This window comes from Pocillopora damicornis, chromosome 3 (assembly GCF_964200805.1).
Source record: "Pocillopora damicornis chromosome 3, jaPocDami1.2, whole genome shotgun sequence".
Taxonomy (NCBI): domain Eukaryota; kingdom Metazoa; phylum Cnidaria; class Anthozoa; order Scleractinia; family Pocilloporidae; genus Pocillopora; species Pocillopora damicornis.
In genome coordinates, this window is record NC_142672.1 from 22763141 (window position 1) to 22784331 (window position 21191).

The window sequence follows — 21191 nt, forward strand, 5'->3', positions numbered from 1 at the left end:
GCTTCCAGTAAAGCTGTAACTGACTGTTGATAGAATACAATATCTTTGGCGTTCACGCTTAAAATTTATTTCTTACACACATTGATCGTTGTAAAAGTTGTCAATGACTTTAATCAGGCGTTCTCGGAATCAACCTTGAAAATTCACATTTACCCTGAAACATCATTTTCTTTCGATTTCAACGTTCCAGTGTTTATTTGTTATCTGATGACCTCCTCTAGGATATTCTGGGATATTTACTTCGCGTGAAAATCGTGTATTGAGATCTGAAGTGATAATTCGAAAACGTGATTTCCCTCTTCGTCAAGAAACTTGTTCTTCGAATTATTTGGGCAGGTGAAAATATTGTTTTTGCCATGAGATTCATTCTTGCAATATTTGTTGTGGTAAATCTCTTATTTTGGAGAGACAGGTAGAAAAAAAATTGTTTGATAGAATTCAGGTTTTGAAGAAAAGAGCAAATTATATTGTGTTTTACTTGAAAGGAATCTATTAGAGATTTTTTTTTAAGTATCGCTAAGACCCTGAGCCTCGTACTTCCCTTTCTCGAGCTGAAAACTGATAATTTACTCAGCTGAAAGGGGCATTTTCGAGGTGGAAAAATACAGATTAATGCATTGTTTGTCTCAAATAACCAAGCCTTTCAGATCAAAGAAATAATTAACAAGCTTGTCATTTTTCACAAAGGTGTTTGTTTTAGTCGAAGTCTTCCATTCGACGCCTCTTTAAACGCAATAACATCTCCAGAACTTTAAATATCTCATCATCAACTAAACAAAATTTTACTTTCATAAAGTAAACTCTATGGATAATGTATAAAAGCAGGCAGACTTGTATGAGTTGATAATATCTGAGTCGAAAACAAGGCGCGTCAGTGGGACGATCTTAAACAAACAATGTTCAAAGCTTTTCTCATTTTTTATTCAAGAAAGGTCGCAAGCAGACTAATGATTAGTCGGCAGGTAAACAAAGAAATTAAAGATAATGCTGCGCAATTGTTATCTGTGTTAAACTGCAAAGGTCGGATCACGTTCTTCTCATTGGCCAACTCAAACTTGGACGTGGAGTTCATTTAGTTTTGAACATGTTTGAAGTGAAAGTCATCGGATAGCGAGGAAACTTCGAGGGGTTTCTTTTCTTGATACTTCATAATCGTTAAATTCTTGTTTGCTTTGAAGAGAAGGTCAACAGAGCCTTGCTAAACAAATGAATTCAACCGGGAATCAAACTGCTCCTTTGACATCAGGAATGATTTGCAGCAATGAAGCAGAACTTGTCTCGATGGCCACTGTACAATTCTTATCATTCCTTGCAAATTGGGTGGCAGCAATAGCAACATCGAGGCTTCCAGGCCTAGAAGAAAACAAGTATCATCTTGTTGTCAGAACTCTGGTTGTCAGCGACCTCCTGATCCCAATCACAACGCTTGCATTCTCTATCATCTCCTCTGTGTAGTCCTGCCTTTATACTCTGTTACCGAAGACTGATTCCCTCTCCGTTCCCCCTACCCAAAACTCCTCAGAACCTCCCCCCTTAATGATAAATTGTTGACAGGTGGCGAAATTCATAAAAGTGACGTCAAGTTTTCCGCTGTAGTCTCCATTTCGCTAATTAGCATTCGACTTCGCTTTTAAAACTTAGAAACTCCAACAATCCGTCAACTTGTATTAATTTTTAGTTACCTGCAAACGTAATATCAATAAAGCAAACCATAGATTAAAATTGAAACTTCTTTTGACCATGTGCGTTTGCAGGCAAAATGGAGTGAGCTTCCTAATAGCTTTACGCTTTCCGTAACAAAGATTTCCGCTTTCAGTTTCTAAAAGTAGGGAAATCCCCTAATTATAATGCGACTTCCCTTTTGACGTGTTTTTAAAAGGTTGAAACGTTCTTTCCAGGCTAGTATACTTCGATAGCTGCAGTGGGATATTTCCAAAGTCTTGCTGTAAAGACTAGTGAAGCAAACTAGACAGGTCGGAAACGCCGAGGTAAGATTTTGGTTGTGGTATATGTGAATAATCACGCCCTCCTGATAAAACAAACGTAGGTGCAATGTCCGCTCATGTATGTTTTTTTTGTCTTGCTTAGCAAAATCCTTCTTTAAATGAATTGAGAAGTAGGTGAATTTTGTCAGCTCACACTATAAGCGCGGCTTTTAACTTTATTTAGCAGTGTAATATCACTCAGAATAGTATATTTCTCGGCGAAGAGTCATTGTCAAAACTCTCAGACGGCGACTCAGATGGCTTCGTTAGGTTTTTTCAGATCCACAATGCCACATTAAATATAAACAGGCATAAATCTGGTCTGGTCTGCAATTTTGCACAGAAAATCTGTGAATAGCTGAGCTTTCAAATTTTTCTGTCCACAAAATAAGACTGTTTTAGGAGGGTCTTATACGAGTTCAAGGAGCTTTAAAAAACATGGACAGCAATTTAACAGTAGCTAACGAGCGTAGCTCATTTGCATAATGTTTACAGCCCAAAGAGCGATCGAGCGACCTCATTTTCACACTACCCGCTATAAACTCGTGTTGCACATGCGCAATTCACGAGTTAAAAATAATAGGGGAGCTCCCTAATAATATTGGGAAATTTATTTAAACTCATGACGTATTAAGCCTTACACGAAAAGACAGCAAATGATATCATAACTGATGATTTCCCCTGTGTCTGTTCTCTACTTTTGCTTTCATTTAGTGACTCAAAATTATTTGTAACTCAAAAGGCAAAAAGTTTGTAAGACTAGAAAAATCGGTCCAAGGTTTGACTAACAAAAACAAAATGGCTGATCTCGTTTCCATTGCTATGAATCTCTAAAAAAACACGCCTAACTGGCAAGAAACACAAGAAAGCTATTCTTTAAGATAAAATCCAAACATGATTAGAAATAAATTATCGATTGGTTTGAAAAGCTCAGAAGCGAATTAAAATTACAACAATTTATAACAGTGACGTCAAGTTTTTTTCTGTAAAGACTAGTGAACAAAACAAGACGAGTCGGAAACGCCGAGGTAAGATTTTGGTTGTGGTATATGTGAATAATTTCGCCCTCCTGACTCGGCGACACAAGATTCCCCCTTTCAGTTTCTAAAACTAGGGGAGCCCCCTTAAAAAAATTGGGAAATATCCCTTTTGAATATAACATAAGAAAGCTATTCCTTAAGATAAAAACCAAACATGATTAGAAATAAATTATTAATTGGTTTCAAAAGCTCAGAAGTGAATTCAAATTACAACAATTTATAACAGTGACGTCAAGTTTTCCGCTGTAGTCCCCATTTCACTTATTAGCATTCGATTTCGCTTTTAAAACTTAGAAACTTCGACAAATTGAATCCGTCCATTGGTATTTATTTTATTAGTTACGTGCATACCTGATATCAATAAAGCAAACCATACAACAAAATTGAAACTTCTTTTCACTATGTAAATTTGCGGAAAAAATAAAATGAGCTTACTAATAGAGTTATGCTTTTTGTGACGAAGATTTCCCCTTTCAGTTTCTAAAAATAGGGGAGCCCCCTTAAAATATTGGGAAATTTCCCTCTTGAATATGCTTTCTAGGCAAGTACATTTTGACAGCTTCAGTGGGATATTTCCAAAGTCTTGCTGTAAAGACTAGTGAAGATAACTAGACAGGTCGGAAACGCCGAGGTAAGATTTTGGTTGTGGTATATGTGAATAATATCGCCCTCTTGATAACTCAGAGACACAAACGTAGGTGCAATTACAGATGTCCGCTAGTGTAGATATTTTTTCTTGTTTTGAAAAATCCTTCTTTGAATGAATTGAGAAATAGGTGAATTTTGTCAGCTCACAATATCAGCGCGGCTTTTAATTTTTTTTTTTTAGCATTGTAATTTTACCCACAATATTTTGTTTCTCGGCAAATAGTCATTGTGAAAATTCTTAGGCGGCGGAGATGTGAAATTGGCTTCGTTAGGTTTATTCAGATCCACAATGCCACATTAAATTTTTACTAAATGGGCATAAATCTGGTCGATGAACTTACTAATTGGAAAGAGACCTGAGTTAACATGTCGAGGGTTGTACAGACGATAGATTATCACTTTACAGAGTAAAGTTCTCATTTATTTAAATGTAATTACATCCCATGTCTTCATTCTAAATTTTCTCTACGTGAATGGTTGGTTAGATTGTTGGCTCACTTTCAACGGTTAACTGTGGATATGTGCATTGTCTCACAAGCGGAACTGTTGCTGTGGGTTTATTACATTAGCTTTTCTCTCTGACTCTTTGGTAAGGCTGGTAAGAAAACTTAAAAGAAGGTCGGAAACGCCGAGGTAAGATTTTGCAGATGTAATGAATGATGTCGCCGTCCCGACTTGGCGACGCAAACGTAGGTACCTCGAGGCAAGTCCATAATTGCAGTTAGATATTTCCAGAATCCTGCATGAAGGTAACTAAAAAAGAACTCGGAAACTCTGGGGTAAGAATTTTTGGGTGTAGTAGGATTCCCCTAAAACTCAGCGACATACACCTGGTTGCAGTTACACGTGTCCGCAAATTTATAATATTACCTCGTTTAGTGAAACACTTCTTTCAATGAAGACCACTAAAATAGTGGAATTCTCTTGAATTCTTGAAGTCTTGAAGTCCTAAAATGTTGGGTCGGACTTAAATTTTGCTTAGCAGTATAGGTTTACATTGAATATTAATTATTCGGTGAAGAGTCGGGGACATTGATCGCGTTCATTACTGTATCTTAGTCGGGATACATTTTAATTTACGCAAGGTCACGTTAATAGCAATCGTCTTTAGAGCGAGGAAAACTGCAGATGAATAACAAATTTAGTTACATCTCCTGTAGTCATCAGCCCTAACACATCAAACCATAAGTTCATTGCACCTTTACCTACGTAAATCCTTGGATAAATCGTTCGCGGGTATTTCACCGATTACCGTGGATCTAACAAAAGAATAAACAATTCCAGATGCTGATGATATATTTGTTATTCACCAAAACTGACTGTTAGATTCTGGATTTGGGTAGAATTAATGGAAAACTGCCAGTATTGACACATTGTCGATCATTACCTGTCAGCAAAACCATACTGCAAATTTTTCCTTGCCAATATCGTAGAAATAACTCTTAGCTAGTCCGTAGGGGGAAACCAAATACTGCGTTTACATTTTATTTATTTATATTCAGAAAAAATGGGCAATAAGGTTTCTAGGACGAAATTTCCAAATATCTGGATGATAAACCAAAGTCGAATTTCGTGAGTTCCGGTTTCAGTTTCTAATGGAGGGGATCCCCCATTTCCCCACTTTCGGGGTAATTTCCCTGTTACCCTTGAGATGTTTTAAAAAATTTCCGGAGTGTATGAGAAGGCCCACTATAGTAGTGCTTGAAACTGGATCTTTTAAGGGGAAGTTTCATCGTGGACACATCATATTCACTTCTGTTAGGCTGTGATAAGAACACTTTTGATTACGACATGGTTCAACTTGTAAGGCGAGGATTTGGTTGTAGCAGAAGTGTTTATTACCTTCGAACTCAGATGATCTTTATCGCTGTCACAAACACAGCTGTCCACGCATTTATCTTTAAGCGATTCTAGTAACGCGTGTTAATTTGGCCCAAGGGTTTCTCAGCAGTTTTTGAAATACATATTCTTTTGCACTGTAATTATATTCCGACGTTGAGCAATGGTGTCAAATTGAGAGAATTGGCTGTTGACTTATATTTAGCCTCGCTCAAAAGATCCTTATGGTGAACACCTGACGTCGTGTGGTCTGCGTTTGGATGTTAGTTAGGGGAGCCTTCAAGCCCCTAGAATTATCGATTTTACACTTTAGAGGTGATAATTCCCAATGCGCCGATCAACCTACACTCTTGTATACACAGCTATAATACAATGATGAGAGGAGTTAATTTGATTAAATTTCCAGTTAATTTAACTTTCCAATTACAGTGCGACTCGATATACTCTCTGGGAGTTTCATTTTCAGTGAAAACCTTGAAGTTTCTTCAAGAAATAACTGTGGAATCCGGCTAAAACGTCTTTATTGTTTTCGCCCATTTATATCATTATCAGAAAAATTAATATGAAAAATCGACAAACGACGGGTGAACGAAGAAATGATTGTTTTGGATTTTTAGCTAAAAGGGCTAATAGTTAAATTAATCAGGAATCATGGCTATGGCTTGGTTGTGGGCTAAGGTATGCTCTGCAAATCAAAGCAGGCGTAAATGTTGAAAGCCCTTCCTTTTCGATTTAAGCTTAATACAACCAAAGCCGCTAAGATTGATATCATGAAGTTTTAGAGTCTTTGGTTCTCTTGCAGTGATGGCGGAAGGTGGTGAGGTGAGCCTTGATGATGAGAAATCTACAGACGGTAAGAAAGAAAAACAGGTTAATTACAGTTAACTTTCTGTTTTAGAAAATGTCCCATGATCATCATTTCCAGTTTGAGGCTTGATTGACAAAACACAATATTTGACAGTTTCGCTCAAGTATGATTGAAAATAAAATTAAAACCAGTTGGGAAATGCTCGTGAAAGGTCTTGTTTTTTAAGAGTAATCAGCTTTCACCATGAACGTGATGCTTTGTTTTCCAGTTGCAGAGGAACGTCAGGTCAGATCCGGTGACCAAAAGCTGAATTTAGCTGATGATTTTCAGGCAGGTGAGGAAAGTAGTCTTACAAGTCATAGTCACAACACAAATTTATTGTGTGATTTATTCTCTTGTTTCAGATGCCGTTTTTTTAATTAAAGGCAAACTCAGTTCCACACTAAAACTCTTATGCTGAGAGAAAAATCTGGAAGTATCAAGTTATCAGCTGCTTGTCATAACCCAAGTTTTAGGATAGCATATTTCTCAGAGTATATAGAATATTGAATGCGATCTCGTAAGGAACATAAAAGCAAAAAAAAAAACAAAACAAAAACTTAAAAATATTGTCCTTTTCGCGCCTTTCAATTGGCTACCTAAAGTTATCAAAAGGGACCACCAGAGCGATCTTTTTTCGCTTCCAGTGTCCCCAGTACCTCTCTCCAGGCAAATCAGTTCCTCTTCATCTACTTTTCTGTTGTTCATCTTCGGGTCTCTATCGTTTTTACTCTCACTCACGCCTCGATTAGAGTCCAGCACCTGATGTTTTTGCTGATTTTGTCGATAAGATCAATATATATCTGTTCGATAAACTCGTTAATCAGTGTTTGATAACATAGCATGTCAGTACCGTGGCGCGTGGTCGGGAATCTTCTTTAAACGGCTGACTTATTCAAAATCTTATTTTGCCACTTCTACATCTTATTTTAGTTCTGATGGAAAAGATATATCAAACACTGGAGATCGAGTTTGACTATTTCTCCAAATACCCCGATACACGTTGTTTTGAATAACTTATCAGTGTTTGTCTATGTTAGCAAAATGTTGCAACGTATCTGATTTTTTACATCACAGCTGGTTTGGTACAATTTAGGTTTGAAACTGTTCAGTGGCTGAGCTATCATGCCACAATGATTGGAGGCCAACAGAGAGATCAGAAAGATCCCTATCCTCCGTATACTTGTCTGATCATTTTTCTCTCGTCATAGACGTTCTGGCCGTTTCACCGTCAGATGGTACATCGCAATTTGATGATGCAACCCTAAAAGGTAAGAATAACAGCTAAAATAAGCACAACCTATTCAATGAGGTATGGTTATCTAGTCAATTAGGGTTACGCTATCCTTTGAAGAGAGGCACACAAAGGAACCTGTACCGCCTGGCGATCATGTAACAGGAAAAATGCAGACATATTTTTCAAGTCAACAAAATGACTTCAACGTTTGAAAGCCAGTTCAACTTCACTCTCCTAGGTATTTTGTACAACTGTATATGTCTGGCTACTAATTTGTGCAACCCTATTGAGTTATGTTCTATATCATGGATGTTTTCTACTTTTCCGTTAGCAATGGTGGAGGTGTACTTAAAAGAAGGTGACAACAAGTACAGCAAAGGAAAAACCAACGATGCAGTACACTTTTACTCGAAGGGACTGCAAGTGTACTGCAAAGATATCAAACTAAACGCCGAACTCTATAGCAAAAGAGCAGCGGCTCAGCTTCTTCTTGGTAAGAATTTATCAATCGTTCTTGACCAGTTTTGTATTCATTTGACAGAGATTTAATACAGTCGTTTACACTTTGAATCGTGTGCGTGAAGGAAAGATTTTGTTGCTTACCAATCAAGGTAATATAGGAAGGTAGTACTGACATGACTCGGACAGGCTCAATGCACGGCCCCGTCATCAATATCACGCGTTCTGGCCGATTTTCTATTCGCCCACTGGCTAATTGAAAGATGGAATAACACCTGACACTAAAAATTGTGAACCTCAAACTAGCCAATCAGATATATGAAAAACAAACAGAACTAAATTCAGATGCTCTTGCAAGACTTTCTCGCTAATTTGGCAAATTACCCAGCACTGAGAAAACATTATTAGCTGATACGTTTAAAGTAGAATCCAATTCTGAAAGTTGAGAATTTGCACTTCCGTACTCACATGAAATTATTTTTTTAGGAAATTTTCAAGAAGCTTTGGATGATGCTACAGTGTCTGTTCAATTGGCACCAACTTTCATCGAAGCAATAGAAATCGGTAAGTTTTATGCATTTCCTGAGACATGCAGAAATAGTCTTCGAGAATGACCAAAAGGTTGGACTCTTGACCAGTTGACCATTCAAGCAAACAGCTTTTGTTTGGGGTTCGACATTGACTGATCTTCTTGGATCGTTTCACAATTTAATTGTAATGGCTTAATTTTTGACTTTGCTTTTGGCAGACCCTCTTCCAAAAGCAAAATGAAAATTCCAAATTTCTCAGTTTGAAAAGTAATTCTCTTACTTTTAGAGTGTTTCAGATAAAGTTGTAAGTTCTGATAATTTAATAAAAAAAGCTGCTGTATCATCACATCTATTATCTAAACTGCGATGTTTCACAAGGATTTCAAGGTCTGGGTAATGCCTTAAAGTTAAGATTTGTAAGATTAAAACAGAAGTACAAGTTGAGGTGTTTTAGTATCCGCAATGGGAAAAATGATCTTCCTTGATACAATTGTTTACAATTTTTTTTAGGGGCCAGCGCATGTGTAGAGCAACAACTGTATCAAGAAGCCATTACCTGGTGTCAGAAAGGATTGGCAGTATCCTTTGACGAATGTAGAAAAAGCCAATACTGCTTTGGAAATTCCTTTCATTTAATTACTCACGTAAAAAAGCGGAAAGTAGGCGGTTCCCATATGCTGTTGACTCTGATAAATAAACGAATTGGAGAAACCGGACGACTTTGTCATGAAGACGGCCAATAACAACAAAAATCATCTTAAACAGTACTGGGTTCAAACGTTTATCTGAATGATACCCTTAATTATATATGACCCTCCACGGGATGTCAGGGAATAAGGTGAACGCACAAGCACAGCACGCTCGCACGCTAAAACAAAAGAACTAGCTTTTAACAGGTTAGCTGCGTGTTGGTTACTTGCCTCATTAATTTCGCAGCAATTGTCTTATTTCGCACGGTTGAAACAAAGGAACTTGTTAAGATCTTGTTTGCAACTTTGCACAATATAACACGGTGACCTTGTCAATTTTATAACACGCCTCTCAAGGTAAAAGTTGCTTTCGATTTATACAAGAAATACGTCCTAAGCTGTAAGGCTTTTTAGCTCACCGATATGATACTTAATATCTATTGCAACTTCGGTCGCTAAATCGCCAAACATAAAGGAAAGTCTCGACTTGTTGTCCATCATCTAAAACTGTGTTTGAGTTTTTTTCTTCATTTTCGAATTCTTCATTTTCGAATTCTTCATTTTCGAATTCTTCATTTTCTTAAAACAGCTTGCAAAACACGGGCCGAACGAGCAAAGTTCTCTGCTCTTGAAATCGTGCATGAACTTTTGACGGTAGCAAGCACAAGCTTTTTAAAATGATAAGAGCAACCTATATGATGCAAAGCGAATGGCTACTTCGTTGATGGTAAATTGTGTTCTCACCGTGTTTGTCTGTTCTATTAGTCTCCGAGGCATTATTTATTTATAATTACTGACCCTCATAAAATCCTATTGTTCTCTCTCAGCATTATATCGGCGATTTCAGCCTGAGAAAGTATTCATATTCAGTCAAGTCCAACTGTCTGAGGAAAACGGTGGCGGTCCTTTTTGGTAGCAGGGAAATTATCAGGGGTAATCCTAAACGCGCTAAAACGTTCAATATTGCAGTGGGCTGGCTGCACTGCAATATTTTTAATAATGCAGCCTGCTTCCAGCAATATTTTTAATATTACTGCATGACTGTGGTATTTACTTCGTTACTTTTCCACTCAGTAATTTTTGAAAATTCGCGAATGTCCGCGCATAATTTATGATAAAGATCTGAAGTTAAAAAGTAAATGAATACACCATGAGAAGTACCATTCCAGGAGACGTACAGACGGAAACATTTTACAGTTTATTTAGGGCACATCTGACAATGACAGTCTTTCTCACTTGTAAGAAATAACAATTTTCGTACTGTGAGTACTAATTACAAGTGACTGATTATAATCTTCGCTCTGGTTTTCGTCTAAAACCTTTTCGCTTAACCCCTGTAACCCTGTTTCTTCCCTTTGTCCATCATATTTTTGCTCAACATCATTGTTAAACAGTTTTTCATTTTTTTCCTTGACATTTTCCGACCTCTGGCTCTGCGTTATGAAAATGGCAGATTCGTCTTCCGAAGAATCCTCCATCAAGCTTCAAAACAGTAGCAACTCTTTGCCTTCCAACAAACAACTCAAATAACCAAGTGCATTGCGTTAATATACAATGCAAATTACGTTTGCATGAAATTCAATCACACACCTGAAAGATGTGGAAAGTTACATAATCTTTACAAGGATTTAACAATGACTAAATTCCGGGAAATGAAAAGGGTTATGTAATTTGTATAACTACTAGACAATACGTGCTAATTGCATTGTTGGAGAGAGAAAATAGTAGGATTTCATGAGAGTCAATGATTATATCATCTTTGCAAGTAGTTAACAATGGCTGAATTGGGGAATGAAAAAGGATTATGCAATTTGTATTATTACTGGACAATGCTTGCCAGTTGCATTGTTGGTGTACCAAAACATCAGTATGAAGGGGCGACTGAAATCGTCGATGTAACGCAGAGAGAGAACAATAGGATTTTATGAGGGTCAATAATTATAATAGTTAATTACTTCGGTTCGCAGCATTATTGGGTATAATGCTGCGAACCTCAGTAATTATCTATTAAATATTGTTGTTTCGGCAATCGACGATGCCTTCAATTTTTAATAGTAGAGCTGCATAGATCTCCGTGATCTCCAAGTACACATCCACATCTTTTAGCCGAAAATGAACGCACTTTCGATCACTCAGATGCATCATACTCCGGAAAGTCAGAGTCAACATCGGAGTCAATCTCCTGATCAGTTTCATCCGTACTCGTCCAGTTGATAATCTTCCTCTTCTACTGGTCTGGGGCTAAAATAATCTTCTTCCAGGGATTCTGAATCTTTTTCGCCGGTCAGAAAGTATGAGAATTCATGACTTTGTGATTGCATTTTGAATCGTGATAATGAACGACTACGAAGTGTAAACGTTCTATAGTGTAAATGACGTAACTATGGAAACCAAAAGCAACTGAATGCACGCACAGGGTCCAGAGGAGTTTGAAACTTGAAATTTGCTCAGTTTACGAACTAAAAAACTCGTTCATACCTTCGACAACTTTAATTTTAATTATCCTCGCGTTACAGTTACGTTACGCAAGGTATATAGAGCAGTGCTAAAGACTAAGAGCTGGTAAGAACGGCGTACAGTAAATAATACGCGGCTTCGTTCGGGAGCCTTCGTTTTGCGCCGGCTAACTAGCGGTTATTTATTAAAAAAATGCCGATTTGCATAAAGTGACGAAAAGCGACCACGTCGTTCAGGAGACATGGAGCCGGAAATCTGTTGCTAAAGTAGTAACAGAGATTCTGTACTGGGCTTACTAACTGCCTGAAGCGATAGGGATTAATACTTTACAAGGTAAGAATTAATTTTTTTGAAAAAGTAATTTATTTGTTCAAACTGGGCTCCTTTGGACCCTGTGAAACACGTCGTGCTCTCTGAATCTTTATGAAAATCCTGAGGGAAAGAGCCGTGATTTACCCTAAATGTTTCCCTTTTATTACAACTTTTGAATAGGAAAGAAGATCTTCATTTTCGCCCACACTCTGTAAGAAATATACGTTACAAAGTAAACGCCATTCTTACATTTAAGGAGCTGACAAACACAAGCAACAAAGTGAGCTGGGTTGTACAAGAAAAGCTAGCGTGTTAAGGAAACAAAGGAACTTAGCGTGTCAAAAAAAAAAATAGCGTGTTTAAAAACAAAGATCTACCGGTGTCAGCCAGATATGAAAAATTGCTACGACCATGCTTTCCAGAATCAATTGTTTTTATGCGCATATCAACACGGTAAGCCTGTCATGCCATTAGCGTGTTAGAACGTGCCGTGTGCGTGCGTTAGCCTTATTCCCTGACATCCCTCGGACGGCCACATATCAGCTCTTGCTACTATACACAGTATGTGCCAAACAACTCTAAATTCCTATCAAACCTCAAGCCTAAACACAAAGCTCTGTATTCCCTTTGCTTTCAAGTCCTATCTCTGGAGTTAAAACCTTACTGCTTGCACCACTGGCAATGTCATTGCCAGCTCCAGTCACCACAAGTGTGTGGAGTCAGGCGCACATTCACATATAAGCTTATATATTCATCAACACAACTGATCTAGGCCATGAGAATCTTCGACACAATTTTTGTCTAACCTCCTATTCCACTTTGGGCAAAAATACACCCGGGCTCCTGGGTTGTCAGCTTATAAATCCTAGTTTGTCGCTTTAATTTTTTGCCCAAGTAAAATTGAGGAATGGAAGAGTAGTTCACATACACAGAGAGTTTTTTAAACTCGCCCATTCAGGTAAAGGATTTGTCTAATAGGGCTTACATTGAATACATGTAAATGTGCGGCTGACTCCACACACTCGTAGTGCACCGGCGGTGGCGGTGACAGTGGTCGGTATTGGTGTTGAGAGTTGCCTACGAAATGGCACAGGCAGTGTTGAAGGCTGTGGCAGGGAAGCTTGCATTGGTGTTGGCGGTGGTCCTGGCAGTTGTGCTTGAGGTTGCAGCAGCGGTGGCAATGGAAATGCTAATGACGCTCATGATAATTCTGGCAGTGCTTCTTGTGCTGGTAGTGGTGCTGGAAGTGGAGATAATGTTGGTGATGGCGGTGCCAATAGTGCCGCTACTGCCAATTTTCGTAGCACCAGAGTGAATGCTGCTATTAACCGGGTTGAGTTTGAAATTTTAGTGTAAACAGAACTGACCCGAAACTCTTTAGAAGGCAAATTATTTGACTTGACCCTTTGAAGGTTAACAGTACCAATAAGAAGTTACTTGATTTGTGGAGCGAGTGTGATAATGAACTAACTGATGGCACAGATGAAACGAGAATTCATTTCGAGGTAAGAGAACGTTTACGACTTTAAAATTCAATAAAAACCAAGAGGTAACACAGAAAGTGACACTTGCATGGAGGAGCGATAGATAAATATTTGAAGGCACTTGTTATGTTTGTGATACCTGGAGTATGTCTAAAATCTAAGGCGGTTGGCCAGTTGTGTTTCGCAGAAGTCGTTGCCAGAGCGCTGTTGACATGTTTTTTTTTTTTTCACTCTGATATTGTTTATTGACTATTCATCATTATTGAATTCATTTAGTCAATTTTCTTAGACTCCGAAGGTAAGTGTTTTGCTAACTTCAAATATATTACCATTTGTGAACCTCGAACAACGTCCACTGGGTCAAGACAGTTTTCATCTCATTAGTGAAGAGGCTCAGAAAAGAAATATCCTCAGTCCACGTCCAGCTAGCTTGGTTAGATAAATGGAATAGCACCATACGCCAAGTCTGGCTCATATAATAAGCCATCGAGAAACATAATTAAGGATAGTTAAGTCAAGGGTTAAAAAGTTACGATTGGACGATTTCAATATTTCTAACTTTAAACCTTAGAATATACATATCAACGAACAGCTACCTCAAAGACCTGTCCAAAAGATCCTGAAAGAATTCGAAAGAGCCATCCAGTATCATGAACGTCATCTAAAAATTTCTAAAGAAGTGGGAGACAAGTCTGGAGAGGGAAAGAGTTATTGCAATCTCGGCAATGCTTATGAGAGTCTAGAAGATTTCGAAAGAGCCATCCAGTACCATAAACGTCATTTAAAATTGACCAAAGAAATGGGAGACAAGGCGGGAGAGGGAAACAGTTACTGCAATCTCGGCAATGCTTATAATGGCCTAGGAGATTTCGAAAGAGCCATCCAGTACCATGAACGTCATCTAGAAATTGCCCAAGAGGTGGGAGACAAGGCTGGAGAGGGAAAGAGTTACCGCAATCTCGGCAATGCTTATCATAACCTGGGAGATTTCGAAAGAGCCATCCAGTATCATAAACGTCATCACAAATTTGCCAAAGAAGTGGGAGAAAGGGCTGAAGAGGGAAACAGTTACTGCAATCTAGGCAATGCTTATCATAACCTGGGAGATTTCAAAAGAGCCATCCAGTATCATGAACGTCATCTAAAAATTGCCAAAGAAGTGGGGGACAAGGCTGGAGAGGGAAACAGTTACTGCAATCTCGGCAATGCTTATGATAGCCTAGCAGATTTCAAAAGAGCCATCCAGTATCATGAACGTCATCTAAAAATTTCTAAAGAAGTGGGAGACAAGGCTGGAGAGAGAAACAGTTACTGCAATCTCGGCAATGCTTATCATAGCCAAGGAGATTTCGAAAGAGCCATCCAGTATTATGAACGTCATCTAAAAATTGCTAAAGAAGTGGGAGACATGTCTGGAGAGGGAAAGAGTTATTGCAATCTCGGCAATGCTTATGAGAGCCTAGAAGATTTCGAAAGAGCCATCCAGTATCATAAACGTCATTTAAAATTGACCAAAGAAATGGGAGACAAGGCGGGAGAGGGAAACAGTTACTGCAATCTCGGCAATGCTTATAATGGCCTAGGAGATTTCGAAAGCGCCATCCAGCATCATGAACGTCATCTAGAAATTGCCCAAGAGGTGGGAGACAAGGCTGGAGAGGGAAAGAGTTACCGCAATCTCGGCAATGCTTATCATAACCTGGGAGATTTCGAAAGAGCCATCCAGTATCATAAACGTCATCACAAATTTGCCAAAGAAGTGGGAGAAAGGGCTGAAGAGGGAAACAGTTACTGCAATCTAGGCAATGCTTATCATAACCTGGGAGATTTCAAAAGAGCCATCCAGCATCATGAACGTCATCTAAAAATTGCCAAAGAAGTGGGGGACAAGGCTGGAGAGGGAAACAGTTACTGCAATCTCGGCAATGCTTATGATAGCCTAGCAGATTTCGAAAGAGCCATCCAGTATCATGAACGTCATCTAAAAATTGCCAGGGAAGTGGGAGACAAGGCTGGAGAGGAAAAGAGTTACTGCAATCTCGGCAATGCTTACCATAACCTGGGAGACTTCGAAAGAGCCATCCACTATCACGAATGTGATCTAAAAATTGCCAAACAAGTGGGAGACAAGGATGGAGAGGGAATCAGTTACAGTAACCTCGGCAATGCTTATCATAACCTGGGAAATTTCGAAAGAGCCATCCAATATCATCAACGTGGTCTTGAAATTGCCCAAGAAGTAAAGGACAGGGCTGGAGAGGGAAAGAGTTACGGCAATCTCGGCGTTGTTTATCATAGCCAAGGAGATTTCGAAAGAGCCATCCAGTGTCACGAAATTGATCAAAAAATTGCCATAGAGGTAGGAGACAAGGTTGCAGAGGGAATCAGTTACTGCAATCTCGGCAATGCTTATCATTGCCGAGGAGATTTCGAAAGAGCCATGCAGTATCACGAACGTGATCTAAAAATTGCTAAAGAAGTGGGAGACAAGGCTGGAGAGGGAAACAGTTACTGCAATCTCGGCAATGCTTATCATAGCCAAGGAGATTTCGAAAGAGCCATCCAGTATCATGAACGTCATCTAAAAATTGCTAAAGAATTGGGAGACAAGGCTGGAGAGGGAAGGAGTTACGGCAATCTCGGCATTGCTTATGATTGCCAAGGAGATTTCAAAAGAGCCATCCAGTATCATAAATGTCATCTAAAAATTTCTAAAGAAATGGGAGACAAGTCTGGAGAGGGAAGTAGTTACTGCAATCTCGGCAATGCTTATCATAGCCTAGCATATTTCGAAAGAGCCATCCAGTATCATGAACGTCATCTAAAAATTGCTATAGAAGTGGGAGACAAGGCTGGAGAGGGAAAGGGTTACTGCAATCTCGGCAATGCTTATCATAGCCTAGGAGATTTCGAGAGAGCCATCCAGTATCATGAACGTCATCTAAAAATTGTCAAGGAAGTGGGAGACAAGGCTGGAGAGGGAAAGAGTTACTGCAATCTCGGCAATGCTTATCATAGCCAAGGAGATTTCGAAAGAGCCATCCAGTATCATGAACGTCATTTAAAATTTACCAAAGAAGTGGAAGACAAGGCTGGAGAGGGAAGGAGTTACTGCAATCTCGGCAATGCTTATCATAACCTGGGAGATTTCAAAAGAGCCATCCAGTATCATGAACGTCATCTAAAAATTGCCAAAGAAGTGGGAGACAAGGCTGGAGAGGGAAAGAGTTACTGCAATCTCGGGAATGCTTATCATAGCCAAAAAGATTGCAAAAAAGCCATTCACTATTATGAACGTAGTCTAGAAATTTCCCAAGAAGTTGGAAACAAGGCTGAAGAGGGAAAGAATTACGGCAATCTCGGCAATGTGTATTGGGAGCTGAAAGATCTAGAAAGAGCTGTCAACCTTTATCGTTCTTGTGTGGTAATTTTTGACGCTATCCGAGCCAATCTGCGGTTCAGAGATGATTGCAAGATTAGCTTCCGCGACATGCAAAGAAACGCATATATTTGTTTGTGGCGTCTTCGTTTACAACAAAAACAAATTTCAAATGCGCTTCTATCTGCTGAACAGGGACGTGCACAGGCTCTTAATGATCTCATTTGTTATAGGTATGGGTTGGAAGAAATACAGCCTCGGCCTCACACTCAAGGGGATTCTGATTTTGAGGTCCTTCAAAGCGGTGCTGTTTCAAATACAGTTTTTATGGCTGTGGATAACAAGGAACGCAAGATATTCCACTGGTTTATTAACAGCTTCCAAGACATTCAATTGAGAAGTATTGAAATAAGTAATTATAGCTCGTTCGAAGACGTCGATACCTTTATTGCACGCTTAATGAACACAGTATCAAGAGAGTTTAAAAGAGGTGTTACTAAATGCGAAGATCGCTCTCTTGATGAGCCCTGCACAGAAGAATTGGTGAAGAAAAGGTCAGGTCGTGCTTATTTCTCTCCTGAATGCTCACCGAAAACTGCTTTACAGACGTTGTATGACGTTATCATTAAGCCGATTGGTGATCTCATCAATGGCAATGAACTTATCTTTGTTCCCGAGAGTTCATTGTGGTCAATCCCTTTTGCTGCATTAATGGCTTCCGAGTCAAATTATTTGTGCGACTCTTTCCGAGTTCGAACGATTCCATCCCTGACTACTTTGAAGTTGATAAACGATTACTCAGACGACTTCCACGATAAGAAAAGTGCTTTACTCGTGGGTGATCCATGTTTGGAGGGGGTTCTTTTCGAGGAGAGGACGCTCGATCCATTGCCATGTGCGAGAAAAGAAGTAGTGATCATCGGGAGAATCCTTGGCGCTGATCCGCTTATAGGTGAAGAAGCAAAAAAAGATGAAGTGTTGAGGCGACTTCCCTCTGTTGCCTTGGTGCACTTTGCTGCACATGGCCGAATGGAAACAGGCGAAATTGCCTTAGCGCCACGAAGTACTTGCTCATCACAGCCCTTTGTTGAAGAGGATTTTATTCTAACAATGAAAGATGTGCTGGATATTCGGATACGGGCAAGGCTGGTTGTGTTAAGTTGTTGCCACAGTGGTCGTGGGAAGATTAAGGCTGAGGGAGTTGTTGGAATTGCAAGAGCGTTTTTGGGTGCCGGTGCTCGCTCTGTTCTCGTGTCTCTGTGGGCGATTGATGACGAGGCTACTCTTGCGTTTATGAAACATTTTTATAAAGAATTGGTTACTGGGAAGCTTGCAAGTGAAGCTCTTAACCAAGCTATGAAGAGCATGAAAGAGTCTAAAGAGTTCAGCGATGTGAAGTACTGGGCACCCTTTGTACTCATTGGGGATGACGTCAGACTGGAATTAAATTGAAGATAAGAGTTTGGATATTGTCAAATGTAAGTAGGCAAATATTCATTAATGATATATTTTGAATTAAGCGCACATCATATTTGCACGAAGGGAAGTGATCATCGATGCCAAGCTATAAGTTTCTGCCATTCAATTTTAGTGCTCTGAGCAGCTAACTGTAACGGCTCTTATGCCTTTTGTTTTTAGTCACACAATAACAACGTATGATTTGCAATGAGCAGAAGAATGATATCCTGAGTTGAAGGAAGACTTTAACCAAAACCTTTCCATGGATGTATAATAATAAACATAATGACGTGATATCAATCTCAGTTTGTGTACAATGTATATCAAAATGAGTGAAAAGAATATTTGCTCGTCAGTGCTGTTGCCACGTTTAGCTTGCATCGAAAATGTTAATTGTTCTCTGCGCTGACTCCTTCGATTTCTCATCTACAAATATCGGTGTGTTAAACAGGGGCGTATTCAAACCTATTTTAAAATGAATATTTTCTATTTACTTTTCAGACACCTTTTATCCTGTTTGTAGAAGAGACAAGATCCTTGTTGATGGATTTTGGCAACTTCTTCAATATTTTCAGCGATATAATTTTGGCGAATTCTTCAATTCTTTCTGGAATGAGTAGACAGAAGTTAAACCTCGAAGATTTGTTCGCAGAGAATTTATTTCAAAGGATCATTTACTTTATTTGTAGAGCGAAGACGTTTATCTCGCCAAGAGACATGTGATGTTTTTTAATATCAATCTTACGAATGTTTCATTTTCATTGTAAAATTGAATTTATTTTTAAATTGCAATTTCCTTTGTCGGTTAATAATAGCACCAAGGGAGTTTCTATGCAAACTGAATGTTAAAGTTTGTAGTTTATAGCTGTGAATATGTGACAATCATATATGTGTGTATATATATACTTCATATATATATATATACTTCATGTTAACTTCATTACAGCGGAGATCGCTTTCGTATTCATTATCTTTATTATAGTTTTTAGTTTTTGGTTTTTGGTGTTTAGAAGAGAGTTTTGATATCATGTCAAGATCCTTGGGTCTTTTAAATTTCCTCGAGTTGGATTTTTCTTTCACCAAGCCCTTTTTATTGGGACAGTTTTTGTAGCGAGTTAGGCACAGTATTGACTCAGAAAGTTATTGTAATCTCTTTGACTTTGATTTCATGTGAAAATAAAAATTCAGTAACAGAATGTCCTTTGTTATAGATTTGGGCCCGGTTTTTAAAAGAGTGGATAACGCTATCCAACGGATAAATCAGTGGATAACTGTTAAGAAGACGTACTGCGCTATCCACCGGATAACGATTTATCAAGTGGATAGCGTTATCCAACCTTTGAACAACCGGGCCTTGATGATGGAACTCAGCCCGGTAACATCTTGTTTAGGGATTACCCTGAAAAATGAAGGATTCGAAGCTCATGCTTTGTGATTTTCTGGTCGGATGCGGTTGTAGGTGATCATTGTTTATAACATCCTCTGCGAAATTGGATTGAATGAAATTCGATTTCTCGAGGGGAATTCGAATCTTTTCAATAAGTTTTAGTTCCCCTCGTTTAGTTTCCCTTCCCTTAGGGTATGACTTTAAGCGTGCACTCGATAAAAGGGTTCTTAGAAGTTTGACCACAATTAAACATCAAATGATACGCCATAACAAATAAAATGTTCATCTGTCCTTGAAAATAATTTTCTGGAAAGTTATTCGCGTGACCCAACACTGCTCTCATTGCGCTTTTTTTTTTTTTTTTTTACATTTTCGTCCTGTTGCTTTGTTTCACGGACTAAGGCTGTTTCCCTATAATGCAAATAGTAATGATAAGCATGTTCCCTCTGCACTGCCTTTTTGCTTGTACGTAGTGTAGTCTGATTGTTCGGGTCAGCGAAGACTTGAACAGAACTGTTGAAGGTGGAAGTAACTTTAAGCGTCAATGAGAAACAAACGCCACTATCTATAACACTCGTCAAGAAAAACAACGAGCGATTTGTGACGTAAGTACACGTACGTGTTACAATTCGGGGGCAATTAATTGAGAAATTCATGCTCTTAAAGCGTAGTGCCACCAAGAAAAAACAGTGGGACAGAGGGAGGGGGGGGGGGAGGATTTTGGCCGGATTATATCTATTCCACCTCGGTTATTTTTTGTACCATCCCTTTCCTTCTTTTACCAAGTGGCATTCATCGCCAAAGGTATCTCTGCTCTCCCCGCCATGTCACCGTCTATTGTTATTTGGACGTTTGATCTAGGTAAGCATGTTGAGGAATTCCTGGAAAATTAACTTCCGTTTTGAGAGGCTGTCTATAGATAACTTAGGTGAAATTAACAAATCCCTGGGGTCAAACTAGGACTCTCCCTCTCCCCCTCATCCTTACTGTTTTCCTGATGTCCCGTAAAAACTCGAGAACTTAACGTTCGGGGCGTCACAAGCTGATCTTTTCAAAATCTGAGTGCAGATCATCATCTTTATCTGACTCTGATAATGATTTCTGCTCAGATTTTCAATAGTTAGTAAAATGCCTGCGAGGAAAAAAGACTTCCTCAAGAGCACCATCCCAGAGACGATTACTCTTCACGGTAGAATTTATATCCCAGGTTCCAATCATTGACTGTTGACTGAATAAGCTTGATTCGAAAGGTATCTCGCGTGAAAGAACAGATGTAATTGCAATTTTTTTCTCAAACCAACATCGACACTAATAAATGATCCAGAATTCAGTAACTCGGGGTGACTTCTGTTCAATCACTCAAGTGCGCGTGCAGCGCAAGCTTCTATAGCCTTCTTCCGTTACTTCCTACAATGACGGTAGGAAGAACAGCGGTTTTTT

General features: G+C 39.0%; 1 protein-coding gene across 3 annotated transcripts; it reads left to right on the forward strand.

Moving 5' to 3' along the window:
- Nucleotides 1-1874: 1874 nt before the first annotated feature.
- On the forward strand, nucleotides 1875-19555 carry LOC149048857 (uncharacterized). Of its 3 annotated transcripts, none has more exons than XM_089200997.1 (10): nucleotides 1875-1988; nucleotides 6315-6365; nucleotides 6589-6654; nucleotides 7571-7630; nucleotides 7928-8089; nucleotides 8542-8619; nucleotides 9096-9163; nucleotides 13456-13548; nucleotides 14099-18384; nucleotides 18866-19555. In XM_089200997.1, exons 2-9 carry the CDS (start codon nucleotides 6317-6319, stop codon nucleotides 18356-18358), a joined length of 4836 nt encoding a protein of 1611 aa, XP_089057123.1. In that variant the 5' UTR covers nucleotides 1875-1988; nucleotides 6315-6316; the 3' UTR covers nucleotides 18359-18384; nucleotides 18866-19555. The 3 variants fall into 3 exon arrangements, with proteins under 3 accessions (XP_089057123.1, XP_089057124.1, XP_089057125.1); XM_089200998.1 differs by lacking the exon at nucleotides 1875-1988 and adding an exon at nucleotides 3559-3656; XM_089200999.1 differs by lacking the exon at nucleotides 1875-1988 and adding an exon at nucleotides 4296-4306.
- Nucleotides 19556-21191: the final 1636 nt, after the last annotated feature.